The following is a 12785-nucleotide window of genomic DNA, read 5'->3' as shown; positions in this document are numbered from 1 at the left end:
GGGAGAGGGAGAGGGAGAGGGAGAGGGAGAGCACTCGCTGCTCCAAGAAATCCGGCGATCCAGGACAGAGCATCAAAGTTCACGGAGGTGCCTTTACGGCAGGACACTCGTGGCTTTGTCCGGAGGGGACCGTGGGACAGAGCCCGGTCTCTGACGGGCATTGCGGTCGTTCATGTCGCTGGGGCGGGATGGGGACCGTGACAGGGATCGGGATGGGGACCGTGACAGCGATCGTGACCAGGACCGGGAAGGCGACAGGGATCGGGACCCGCCTCCGGCCCCGCCCCTCAGCCACAGCCCCGCCCCTTCCGCCCCAAACCCCGCCTCCCACCAGGCCCCGCCCACCCTCCGGGCCAGGCCCCGCCCACCCGCCGGGCCAGGCCCCGCCCCTCCCTCAGCGGGCCCTGCCCACAGCCAACATGGCGCCGGCGGCTTCAGGCGGCGGCGGGACCGGGCTGTGCCCGCTGCTGCAGTTGCCGGTGCTGCTGCTGCTCCTCCCGGCGCTGGCCGCCGGTCCCGCCGGGATGCTGCAGCCCCGGGACACCCCGTCCCGCGAGCGCAGGGAGCTCGGCGGCCTGTGGAGCTTCCGCGCCGATGTGTCTCCGGGCAGGGACGCCGGGTTCGCGCAGCGCTGGTACCGGCAGCCGCTCCGGCAGGTAGCGGGGAGCGGGCGGGCGCTGCCCGGCCCCGGGCACGGGCTGCGCTCTTTCCCTTCCGAGCCGGGCTCCGGCCCGCTGCCGGGGCTCCGCTTCTTTCTTCCTCTCGCCCTCCCTTCCTCTTTCCCGGCTTTCTCCCCCAGGGCGCTGCCGTTCGCCCCGCGGTGCTGGCCCTGCCCGGGTTATTTCTGAAGCGGTTCCTAATTAGCAGCCGCTGATGATCCCCTGGTGCTGCTCCGGGGGCAGACACGGTTTGGAGGAGCCCCGTTCACCTGCACGTGTCCCGTGCTGCAGGAGCCTCGCACAGCGCTGAGCTTCCAGCGGCACAGAATCGGCAAAAAATGTGCCTGAAAGGGACTGGGAATTGTTTTATTTCAAAGTTTCAGAGTGCTGGTAGACAGGTTTTGGTGCCATTTGGATCTGCTTGGAAATTAACTACATTACCTGAAGGAGAAGAGTTAGGGATTTTATGCATAAAATTGATAAGCCATTCATTATTTCTGTTTGTAGCCTTCTGGCCGATTTTGTTGGGAGATTGTGGAAGGAGGAAAGAGCTGAAGGGCACTGTGCTGCTGGAAGTTCTGCCCGAGGAGAGCAATCCTGAAATGTGCTCCCTCCAAGGGAGGCTTAGATGAGTGCATCCAACCTGTTTTAGACCTCAGCGAACCTCCCTGAAGGACACACAGGGTCTGGCCAGCCCAGGCAAGGGCTTTCCTGCAGCAGATACAGAAAATCCTCTTCCCCAGCCAAGGATTTTCCCCCTAGGGTTTTCTGCTGAGAGCCCTGGGCTCTCTGCAGTCCCCTGCTGAGTCAGCCGTGCACATGATGCCCACCAGACCTTCCTCATTCCGTTTCCTGAGGCTTCCTCAGGAATGGAGAAGCTGCAGAACTCCTTTGTGCAATATCCTGAGGCCAGAAAGTGCTGAAAATGAACAGCTCTATTTGGCAACAGCATCTGGATTCCTCAATATCCAATGTGCTCTGACACTGCCTCTCTGTAAGCTTCATGTTGAATGGATTCCGTTTTAATTCCAAGGAACCTCTGTTGCTTTAGCACAGTGAGAAAGGCTGGACTCAGCCCAAACAGTCTCCATGGGGAAACAAATATCCCAAAATATCCATGACTGCTCAAATATCTATTATTTTGTTACCCTTTTTCTACAGCTCTTAGCTGACAAACAGCACCACAACCCCCACATTGCTCTGGAGCTGTGCAGGAGAAAATTCTCACTGAAAGAACAACCCGGGCTTGGATTTTTCCCCCGTCACTTCTCTGCTTCTGTAATGCCAGAGCTCATTAATGAAATGTTTCATTGGACAGCAGGAGGGGAAAAGAAAGGAGCAGCTTTTTCCTGTAGGAACAGGCAGGTGCTAATTAGGGCTTGTACAGGAACTGTGAGAGACCTCAGCAGTTTTAAAAACAGTTTTTCCCAAGTATTTCCCCTTGGCAAAGGCACTGTAAGGCTGTCAGTGGAAGGGGACACCTCCAGCTGTAAAATCTCTCTTTTTAAACGCTCTGTTCCTTCCTTTTCCATGCAATTCCTGCCAGACCGGCCCCGTGATTGACATGCCGGTGCCTGCCAGCTTCAACGACATCACGCAGGACCCCAGCCTGGAGAATTTCATCGGCTGGGTGTGGTACGAGAAGGAGGTGCTGCTCCCCCGGCGCTGGCTGCAAGGCGATCCCGCCCCCAGGGTGGTGCTGCGCTTCGGCAGTGCCCATTACTACTCCATCGTGGTACGTGTGACCTCGGGGGCTTGTCTCCTCCTTCCTAAATAAGGCTGGACTAAAGCCAGTTTTATGGTTTGTCCAGCAAATGCGTCCCTGCCTCGGTTTTGCATCCCCCGTTTTCCCTCAGCGAGAATGAATTCCATTTTCTCCTCTCTGATCCTGCACTTTTGGGATTGGTAACTAAACTTTTCCTGATTAATGGATCTGCCCCAAACCGTGTCCCTCAGTGATGCTTGATGTCACCCAGCAAAGGGAGATCCCTCAAAGATCCAGACTCATCCCTCCAAACCTCCTTTGAGGATCAAGAGCCCGAACTTCTTCCTTGTAACTTTGCTTCCCTTCTCCGTGCAAAATCCCAATAACCCGTTTTTTGGGGGGTTTATCTCCCGGCAGTGGGTGAACGGGGTGCAGGTGGTGGAGCACGAAGGGGGGCACCTGCCCTTTGAGGCTGACATCAGCAGCGTGGTGCAGGGCAGCCCGGGCGCCCTGTGCCGCATCACCGTGGCCCTCAACAACACCCTGAGCCCCCACACGCTGCCCCCGGGCTCCATCCAGTACATGGCTGACAGAGCAAGGTGAGCTCCTGCCGTGTTTTGCTGTTGGGTTCATCCCAGGGCTGTGGGAGAGGGGGAGTTTATTCAGCTGCTGGTTCATAAATCCCTCCACGGGGTTGTGTTTGTGGTGACATTCATCGGTGGGGCAGTGAGGAGTCAGCAGTGGGGTAGTGCATCTGTTGTGTGCACGTTTGTCAGGCCGAATTTGTGGCAGGTTTGGGAAGCTTGGGTTCAGCTGGAAGCTGCAAGTAGCAGCTCTCCTGAAGGATCAAGATCTTTGTTAACTTCTTTGTTAAGTGCAACACTGATACAGGTTAGCACCTGGCCAGGTTTTATGAACCACGTGTAAATGTACCAATCTCTGAGGGTCCAGCCCTTGCGGATTGGTTTAAAATAATTTTAGGGAGACTGCTCTTCAGAGGTGTTTTGTAAAATAAAAGGTGTAATAAAGAAAAATAACAAAATAACATTGTTCCCAAATGTTACAGAGAACAAAAGAAAAGCCGCCCACAGGTGTCTGAGAAAACCTCTGACATCCTGCTAGAAACACTCCAAAAAGCCTCTTACTTCTTTTGTGCTCCTTCCTCTAAATACCGAATGTTTTAGGAAGGACAGTTTGGCCTGCTGCCAATAGAGATACAGGGTTTGAAGAACGGTAACAAGGTCTAATAAGTGCTTATCTCTTGGCCCTGAGCTAAATCCAATGAGAAGGGCACAGAACTTTCTAGTTAAATTTCCTAAAATAACTAAAAGTAAACTGAAACTTTCCCTATTTGGAAGTGGGGCTGTGGGGTGCATTACCACACAAAGCCCTTCAGTGTAGTGGCTGAAAGACAGATCCACCCTGTTGTAAAGATATTTTACATGATTGTTTTGCACTGCCAGCATCCACATGCTACCTTCAGCTATGTAATGAAGTGTAATGCAGCCAGTCCTCCTGTCTTGCTCACTCAGGTACCCCAAGAACTATTTTGTGCAGAACACCAAGTTTGATTTCTTTAATTATGCTGGAATCCACCGCCCAGTTGTGCTTTACACCACTCCTGCTGCCTACATCGACGACATCACTGTGACAACCACCTCATCAGACAGTGTTGGTAGGTCCACAGCAATGACAGCAGCTCCCTCACCCTCCATAGGGAGGTGACAAGGGCAGCAGGAGTCTGAATTTGTTTCCTAGTGGCTTTTTGCTGAGGCTGAGCTGTCCTCTGGCAGTCTCTGATTGTCCTTTGTTTCCTCAGCCATGGTGCAGTATCAGGTGTCAGTGGTTGGCAGCACAGCCAATTCCTTGTCCCTGAGTTTACGTGACCAAGAGGGGAAGGTGGTTGCTGCAGGTGATGGCCCAGTGGGAGAGCTCAAAGTCCTCAACCCAAACCTCTGGTGGCCTTACCTGATGCACGAGAACCCTGGATACCTGTACTCCTTGGAGGTAAAGTGGCATTTCCTCCTCTGGGTGGGTGTGTTTAACAGGGTTAAGGCAGTGCCATATGGCCCATCCTCTGTCCTCTCCACTCTGCCCTGTGCGTGTGACCAGAGTGGCTCTGCTAATTAGGCAGTAATGGAATCAAGCTTTGGCAGCCTCTGAAGGGTCTGGCAGAGAGAAGAGCATTTCTGGAGTGGCTGTGTGTGCTCTGAGGTGCTGGCCCTTCACACTGAGGGTCCAATCCATCCCCTCTGGGGACAGGATGAGCTCAATAGCTCGAGCCTGGGGGATTCTGTGGGAGTTTAGGATCAGTAGTGATGTTCAGGTGCAGAAATCAGGGAGGATGAGCTGCCCTGAGTTTCCAGCAGGTGATGTGTCAGGCATTGCCTGGCATCAAGGTGCAGGGCACAGGAATGTTCTGGCCTGGGTGGATGCTATGGGGAAAAGACACTGAAGTTTTTGGGATGAGCAAGTGTCGAAAGGGTCATCCAGGGACTCATTTTTCATCTGTCAGCTTCCACTCCTTGGATTTCTGTGTTTTGTTCAGTCAGACCTGGCTCCCCCCCGAGCAGCAGCAGTGAGGAACGGGCTGTGTGCTGAGGCAGGGCTGGGAAGGGATGTGGGGCCAGACTCTCCCTGACAGACAGGGGAGGGAGCACTGGGCAGCCCTGTGAGGATCCCTCCCGTTTTTCCCTGGCCATGCAGGTGAAGATGCAGGCCCAGGTGGGCAGGGAGCTGCTGGAGGATGTGTACACGCTCCCGGTCGGCATCCGCACTGTGCACGTCACCAGCACCCAGTTCCTCATCAATGGCAGGCCCTTCTACTTCCACGGGGTCAACAAGCACGAGGATGCAGATGTAAGTGTGGCACCCACTGCAGGGACACTCAGGGACACCTCAGCTCACACTGCTCCCCTCCACTCTCCTCCCATGCTAGGCACTAAGGGGACACCATGCCTGGTCCTGCCACAGTCCTGACATCCCTCAGGGCACATGGATGTGCTGGTGGAGACACTGAAGCATCTCCCAGATTTCAGTCAGTCTGCTGGGAGGGTGGGGAGGCCCTGGCACAGGTTGCCCAGAGAAGCTGTGGCTGTCCCATCCCTGCAGGTATCCCAGGCCAGTTGGACAGGGCTTGGAGCAACCTGGGCTAGTGGAAGGTGTCCCTGCCCATGGCAGGGGGTGGAATGGGATGAGCTTTAAGGTCCCCTCCAACCAAACCCCTGTGACAGTGGCTTCCCCACACAGGGCAGCGCTGGTGGCGGGCGCTCTGAGGCTGGGACTAGGTCAAGCAGGGAAGCTGTATTCCCAAGAGGTGATCCCTCTCTCCCCCCAGATCCGTGGCAAAGGCCTGGACTGGCCCTTGATAGTGAAGGATTTCAACCTGCTGCGCTGGCTGGGGGCCAACTCGTTCCGCACCAGCCACTACCCGTACGCCGAGGAGGTCATGGACCTGTGCGACGCCTACGGCATCGTGGTCATCGACGAGAGCCCGGGGGTGGGCATCAAACTGCCGTAAGAGCTGCCCAGCACGCCCTGCCCCTCGTCCTCTGCTCCCCTCTGAGCTCTTTCCAAGTGTCCCAGTGCCCTTTTGACACTTTGGTCCTCGGTGTCCCACCTGCTGTGCTGATAACGAGAGTACTTTGCTCTCTTTGGAAATCTCCCGGTGTTGCGCCACCGCTGCCTCATGGTGTTGGGCAACCAGAGGGCGTTTTGGCACATTTTGCCACACGGCTCCGTTAACGAGCCCAAACCACGGCCCTGAACTGTGCAGCAAACTTTGGGGAATGAGGGTCAGAAGCCGTCCTCAGCCATCCTCAGGATCAAGGCTCTGCTTTGCCCAGGGGCTGAGTTTTCACAGGGAAGGGCAGAGGGGATGGGTTTGACAGCCTCACCTCCTTGTGTCTTGCAGCGAGAGCTTTGGGAACAAGTCCCTGCAGCATCACCTGGCGGTGATGGAGGAGCTGGTGCGCAGGGATAAGAACAGGCCCTCAGTGGTGATGTGGTCAGTGGCCAACGAGCCGGCGTCAGAGCTGCCCCCAGCCGCTCACTACTTCAAGTAAGTGCCTCAGCTCCTCATCTCTGGGCACACGACGCCTCTTCTTCCTTTGGGATGGCACAGAGAGGTAGTAAAGGGAGGGCAGGCATTTTTTGGGAACCCTGGAACTGAAGCTGTGGATGCAAACTGAAATGGAACTGCTGCATGTGTCCAACTGATGCTCAGAACTGTCCCAGCATGTTGATCCTGAACTGCCAAGGCTGCACAAAATTACCAGGTGTCCACTTGGTTTGAGCATCTCTTCTTGAGCTAAGGGTTAAGTAAAATCCTGGTGAGAATGGAATGTTCCTTGTTAGCACTGGAAGATGAGTGCTGAATCCTTTGAGAATTACAGCAAAGCTGTAAAATAACTGGCCTTTCATTCTGAACACAAGGTTCTCCAGTCAGTGCTGCTTGTTTGTTCTGTGGCTCCCCACTTCAAAGCCACTGCTTGGAATCTCTGCAGCGACCTTGGTTTATTTCTGAAGAGATTTAAGCTTTGGATAGCTCAGAGACAGCTCTGTGATGGGCAGCAGACTGTCCCTGGGAGCTGTAGGTGCATTAAGAGAGAGCTGTGAGGTTTCATTCTTCAGGCTGTTCCACCACCCTCCTGCAATGTCAGGGCAGCAGCAGAGCTTGACCATCCCATTCTGTGCCATCTCCCTCACTCAGGGCTTCCTCAAAAGCATCCACCCTCTGCCTGCTGTGGCACAGGGCCTCAAGAACACATCCCAGGAGTTGTTGAGAAACTTCCCATTGCCCTTTTTACAGTTTTGTCCTCAAACTCAAACTGTCCCTTCAACTTCTGAGCTGCTGGCACCACCCCACGTGCCTGTGCTTGGTGTACTTCCACTCTGCTCTTTTCCAGGTGGTGTAGCAACCACGTGGTGACAGATCTTCTCTTCATTGCATTAAAACACTGCCTGCTACACCAAAAGCAGCTCTTGTCTGGGGGGTGGAAGGCCAGAGAGCCTGGGGAGAGGGGGCTGTGCTTCTCCATGCTGTTGTTGAACTCTTGCTTTACTGTTTGCAAACAGGACAGTGATAGCTCACACTAAAGCTCTCGACCCCTCCAGACCAGTCACCTTTGTGACAGATGCTAATTACGCTCTTGATCATGGTGTAAGTTCGCTTCATTTTCTAGCTTTTCTTTTTCTTTTTCTTTTTTTTTTTTTAATTCAAATATTACATTTCCTCCTCTTGTCACTTGTTTTATAGTTTTATAGTCCTTTCCCCTCCTACTCCTTAAATTTACTGGAGTAAATATTTAGCAGGGAAAGGCTAAAGAAAAATTACATTTTTATTTCTAGTAGAAATCAACTTATCCTGTAGTTGTAGTCCAGCTGAAAAAAAAATCTGTAAGAGAGAATAATTCTTTGTGTGCAAGATTATGCCCCTGGATTCCATTAATATTGTCATGCTTTGCCATGCCATTGATTATGTTTACTAATGCTCAGGATTTTCACTTGCAATTAAGCCAAAGCTTAAACCTCTTTAAAATGCTCACAACCCTTGTGGAAGTCTAAAGGAAGGGAGCTTTGCTCTAATTCCTGCTTTAAACTGCTCTAGATCTTCTTTGGCAGATGTCTGTTTGTGTTGAATAATCTAAAAGCTCCTCCAGCTCCATAATGAAAGCCTTCGAGCTGGATAAATAACCAAAAGGCACTTTCCTTGGATTTTTGGGCCTTTCATAGCATGGAGCAAGGAACTTTTAACACCTGTATTTGTTTCCAGGGTAGATCCTTGTACAATAATCACTTCTAGCAGGTGAGTTGGTGCTGCCACACATCCCTGTTCCAGGTTACACTTTGGATTTCTTCTAAAGTGTCCTCTAGTCAGCAGGAATGGCTGCAGCCCTGAGGGTTTTCCTCCCCACCCCAGAAAAAACACCCTAGTTTCTGATGGCTTTAAATTTGAAGGATCCCAGCAGGAATCTGCTTTTGGATATCCCATTCCCCCTCTGCCCAGCTGGAGGAGCTCAGGCAAACAAACCCAAAGAACAGATCTCTCATACACTGATGTGATATTAGAACTTTTTTTTTTTTCTTTTATTACAAAACATGTTAAGAGAACATTGAACAAGTTACATACAACATCACTTTATCTTGAGGGGGCTTTGTGCCCTTTTATCACACTGTCCATGTGGTAGAAATGGCAAATAACTTGCAGAATGCTTTAGTCTTAGTATTGCACCATTGATGCACAAAATTTAGTTGCTAGTCAAAATATTTGACCACTCACTTGATAATCACATTCCAATACTCAAAAAGAAAAAGTACATCTAAATGTACCAGCAAGCCAGAGACATCTTGGAAACAAACAAAAAAAAAAACTTCTAACAAACCTGAGAATGAAACATGTTGATCTTGTCTAACTCTTTGCTGTGACTTCCTAATCTGTAAGAAAAATGCCTGATTAATGCTGTTAGCTTATTAAATTTAAATTTATCCTGCCTTTTTTTTTTTCCCCTGGGGAAGATAATGATGTTTGGAGGGCCTGAGTGATGGGGGAAACTAAAAATTCATTCTACATGTAATAAACCTGGATTCCATTAAATTAACCCAGAGGAGGATTTAGGTTTACCAAGAGAAGGTTGAAGTCTGTGCCAAGACACCCTCACCTTGTTTTTTGCAGGCTCCCTATGTGGATGTGATTTGTGTGAACAGCTACTTCTCCTGGTACCATGACCCAGGCCACCTGGAAGTGATCCCACTCCAACTCACAGCCCAGTTTGAGAACTGGTATAAAACCTACCAAAAACCCATAATCCAGAGTGAATATGGAGCAGACTCAGTGCCTGGGCTGCACAGTGTGAGTGTTGTGGTGTTTGCCTGATGGAAACAGCTCTTCCAGGGCAGCAAAATGGAACTGGGAGAGGGTGGCACCCCTGGGCCTGGCTTTGCTGGGAGTGTCCAAAAGGCTCCAGGGTTGGGAACCAGTGAGCTTTGCCACTCTGTCTGCCTAAAGAGACAAAATCTGTCCTTGGCAGTGGTAGAAAATGCTTCAATGAAAGCAAACCCTGGAAAATGGAGGTTTGTGGTGCTGTTCCACGCAGGGTGGGGTGGCACCTCTGTCCCTGTCATGCCAAAGGCCACCAGGGGAATTCCCCCTGGGAATACCTGGAATTTTGTGTTTGCTAATGGTCACAAGAGCCAAGTTAACGCAGAGCAGGCGACCACAGGGTTTCTGTTGAGGAATAGCTGCTGGGTGAGTGGGAGTGGCTTTGCTGGGGTGATGTGTCCCCTCAGCTGTTGTTGTGGCTGCAGGACCCCCCCATGATGTTCACTGAGGAGTACCAGCAGGCCATGCTCAGGGAGTACCACTCTGTCTTTGACAAGAAGAGGAAGGAGTACGTCATCGGGGAGCTCATCTGGAATTTTGCTGATTTCATGACCAATCAAGGTGAGCTTTTGTATTTGTATTCTGAACACCTTTCCATCCTCCCTGGGAGGTTAGTGGTTGATGCCACACAAACACTGTGCTGCCCTCTGCTCACCAGGACAGAGCACAGCTGGTTTTGTCCCCAAATCCAGCATGACCAAGAGGGAAGCTCCTGCCCGTGCTTCATTCATCCTTTCTCCTGCACAGATGCCCCCAGGAACGTGAGGCAGTGGACAGGGGAAGCTTGTGAGGGACCCAAGACAGCTCCTGGTTTTTGGCCACCCTCAATTCAGAGCTTCAGGCAGCTGTCAGGGACATCTCACGTGCTTCCAGTGTCACCTACAGCTGCCCTGGGAACAGAGCACCTTGAAATCATCATCATCATCATTAATTTGGCAGAGGTTTAGCAGTAGATGAGCAGATGCCACACTGGCACACAGCTGCCTCACCATGACACTCCACCTATTATTAATAGATAAGTGCAGTCACAAAGGAAGGGAAATCCCTTAATTTACAGTGCAGTCCCACAGAAATTAAACAATCACACTCTAATAAATGAACCTGCTCTGCTTATGCCACCTGCAGTGGGTTGGGTGGTGAGCAGTCAGAGGGAGAACAGCACTAAAATACCCTGCAGAGCACCAGCACAGGCATTAGAAGGCTCAGTGACGGCAGTGGCCAGGAAAGCAGCATCAAAAAGGACAAAGAAAACGTAGACAAGGTCACACAAAGCTGCAGTTCCAGTCTGTCAATCTTTTTCTCTAATTTCCAATGAAAATTAACACAGGCAGAAAGGATCCAGACACCAGAGAGGACAGTAAATAGTCATCACCATTTCCTCCAGCCAATCTGCAGGTGGAGCCAACCTATTGCAGAGCTGACACTGATCCATGGGCACAGCCCAGTTAAGTGTCCCAGCTGTAAAAAGAAGGAATTGCAGCCCCGTTGCTCAGTCACAGCCTGGGATCCTGCCAAGATTCCCTGTTGTGCCTGACTCTGCAGAAGAAAGTACAGAGGTCTCTTCCACCTGGCCTGACCTAGTACCTACATTGTAACAGCTCACAGCAGGGCCTGGAACTTAAATCTTTCTTTATTTTCTAACTCCCCTGCAGGGACCACGCGAGTTTTGGGGAACAAGAAAGGAATCTTCACCCGCCAGCGCCAGCCCAAAGCAGCTGCTTTTGTTCTTAGAGACAGATACTGGAAGATTGCAAACGAATCAAGCTGCCTTCCTCCTGTAATAACATCACATTCCCTCTTCCTAAAATGAAAACAAAGGGTTTAGTGGCTGGGGATTATGTTGAACTTGTTATTAAATTTCTGTTTAAACAAGTTTTATGCCTGATTCAAGTCTTGCAAGTCCAATGCGATTTCTAGTCCACCTGAAGTAGTTACTGTGATGCAAAGCAGATCAGAAACTTTTGTTTCCTCTGCTCAGCCACGTCTGGAGGCTTCCTGTTTCCAGGCAGGAAAACAAATACTCACTTTCAAGGAGCTGAAGTTAAGAAATCCTGACTGAGGTATCTGTTTATGGCAAAAAAAAAAAAAGTACAAATATTACATGATACAACTCGATGCTGAACTTAAAAACAAAATCTAAGTTACTCTAAATGAACATCACATCCTTCTAAAGCAAATGAGGTTTTCCAGTTAAACTCCCCTAAGGGTTAACACTACTGAGATCACAGCAAACTGCCCACAGGATTGCAGAGGAGCACAGTTGGTGCAGCTGCTCTGGCCTGACAGGATGGATGTGTGAGAAATCCTGAGCATTCCCAGCAGCCAGGCAGGGTGTGAACCACCCAACATACTCCAGCAGAGAGTTTGGAATTCCTGTTCCAGCAGCAAGGTGGAATGTTAGAGAAGGAGGGACTACAGCAACTCAACTTTAAATCTATTTATTTTACAGTACCAAAATTGCCACTGTTAGACACAAACTGTGCCTAACAATGCCACTTCCAGAGTGGAAGGGCTTCCTTCATATTTGATGTCACCAGCAAAGAGCAGCCCAGGAGGAAATTCTGTTCCAAACCTTTCTGAGAGTGGCCTGCAGCCCTCTGGGGTAGGGCCAGGTGGAAGGAAATCCCTGTGCTGCTCCAGTGACATCCCTTTAGGGCTGCAGCAGCCTCAGGCCAGGTTTAGCCTGGCATGGATCACACCAGCACTCACACAAAAACTCAGCATATTTAGTCTGCAAACTTCCCAGCAGCGTCACAAGGAGCAGAAGAACAAAACCAGAGGCTGCCCCAGTGCATTTGGGAAGTTTAATTCTGGAGTTTGATTCCTGGAATTCACAGATTCTGGGTGAAAGTGGTGCCATGATTCCCTGTCCTGCAGCTGCCTCTGGGGTCAGTGGCTCAGGGGAGTGACCAAATCTGACCATATAAAGAAAATATTTCCTTTTCTGTTGTGTGGTGGCCAAATTCTGTTCCTTTCAGAGGTGGTACATAAGGAACCCACAGCACCTTCCACCCTGCCCCAGCAGAACAAGGACACAGATGTTCACTGCAGACTCCACAACAATTTTTCTTGTGTTTTTAAGGGAAAAGAAACAACACTACAGCATTCCTCACACCGTGCTAGGCCTAGATTTTCTCTAGAACTAAACACCCAGAATATAAGACTCTATGCACAATAAAAAGACATTTGTTCAAACACATCATGGTATGAGCAATTCCCATATTTAAGCCCACTAGCAGTGTTTGAAAGTCATTTCAACCTCTCCATCTCCAGCCATTATCCTTTAAAACCTCATTTTCCTCCCCTATTTCAACAGACCTGACCAAAACACAGCTGAGGATTTGACACTGGTCACTCCTTACAAACCAGGGCTCAGCTCAGCCCCCCCAAAATCTGAGCACACATCTGAGGTTTAATTCCTGCTTGTTCTCTACAAACCCAACCCGGCCCAGCAGCTCCCTCCCCAAATCCAGGGACACATCCAGCAGTTTCCAGGGATTTTGTGGTCTGTGGGACCAGCTTTGAGCAGCCCCAATAAAGC

The 12785-nt window shown here is 50.8% G+C and overlaps 1 protein-coding gene across 1 annotated transcript; it reads left to right on the top strand.

Annotated features, from left to right (window-relative positions):
* The first annotated feature begins 385 nt into the window (after nucleotides 1-385).
* On the top strand, nucleotides 386-11116 carry GUSB (glucuronidase beta). The gene is made up of 12 exons (XM_066333258.1): nucleotides 386-656; nucleotides 2206-2394; nucleotides 2782-2963; nucleotides 3897-4039; nucleotides 4184-4371; nucleotides 5071-5223; nucleotides 5702-5880; nucleotides 6278-6424; nucleotides 7441-7525; nucleotides 9038-9214; nucleotides 9670-9805; nucleotides 10897-11116. The coding sequence occupies exons 1-12, from the start codon at nucleotides 420-422 to the stop codon at nucleotides 11052-11054; spliced, it is 1974 nt and encodes a 657-aa protein (XP_066189355.1). The 5' UTR covers nucleotides 386-419; the 3' UTR covers nucleotides 11055-11116.
* Nucleotides 11117-12785: the final 1669 nt, after the last annotated feature.

This window comes from Sylvia atricapilla, chromosome 20, assembly GCF_009819655.1.
Source record: "Sylvia atricapilla isolate bSylAtr1 chromosome 20, bSylAtr1.pri, whole genome shotgun sequence".
Lineage (NCBI taxonomy): Eukaryota > Metazoa > Chordata > Aves > Passeriformes > Sylviidae > Sylvia > Sylvia atricapilla.
Note: the sequence above shows the minus strand (reverse complement) of the source record. Positions and strands in the feature narration are given on the sequence as shown.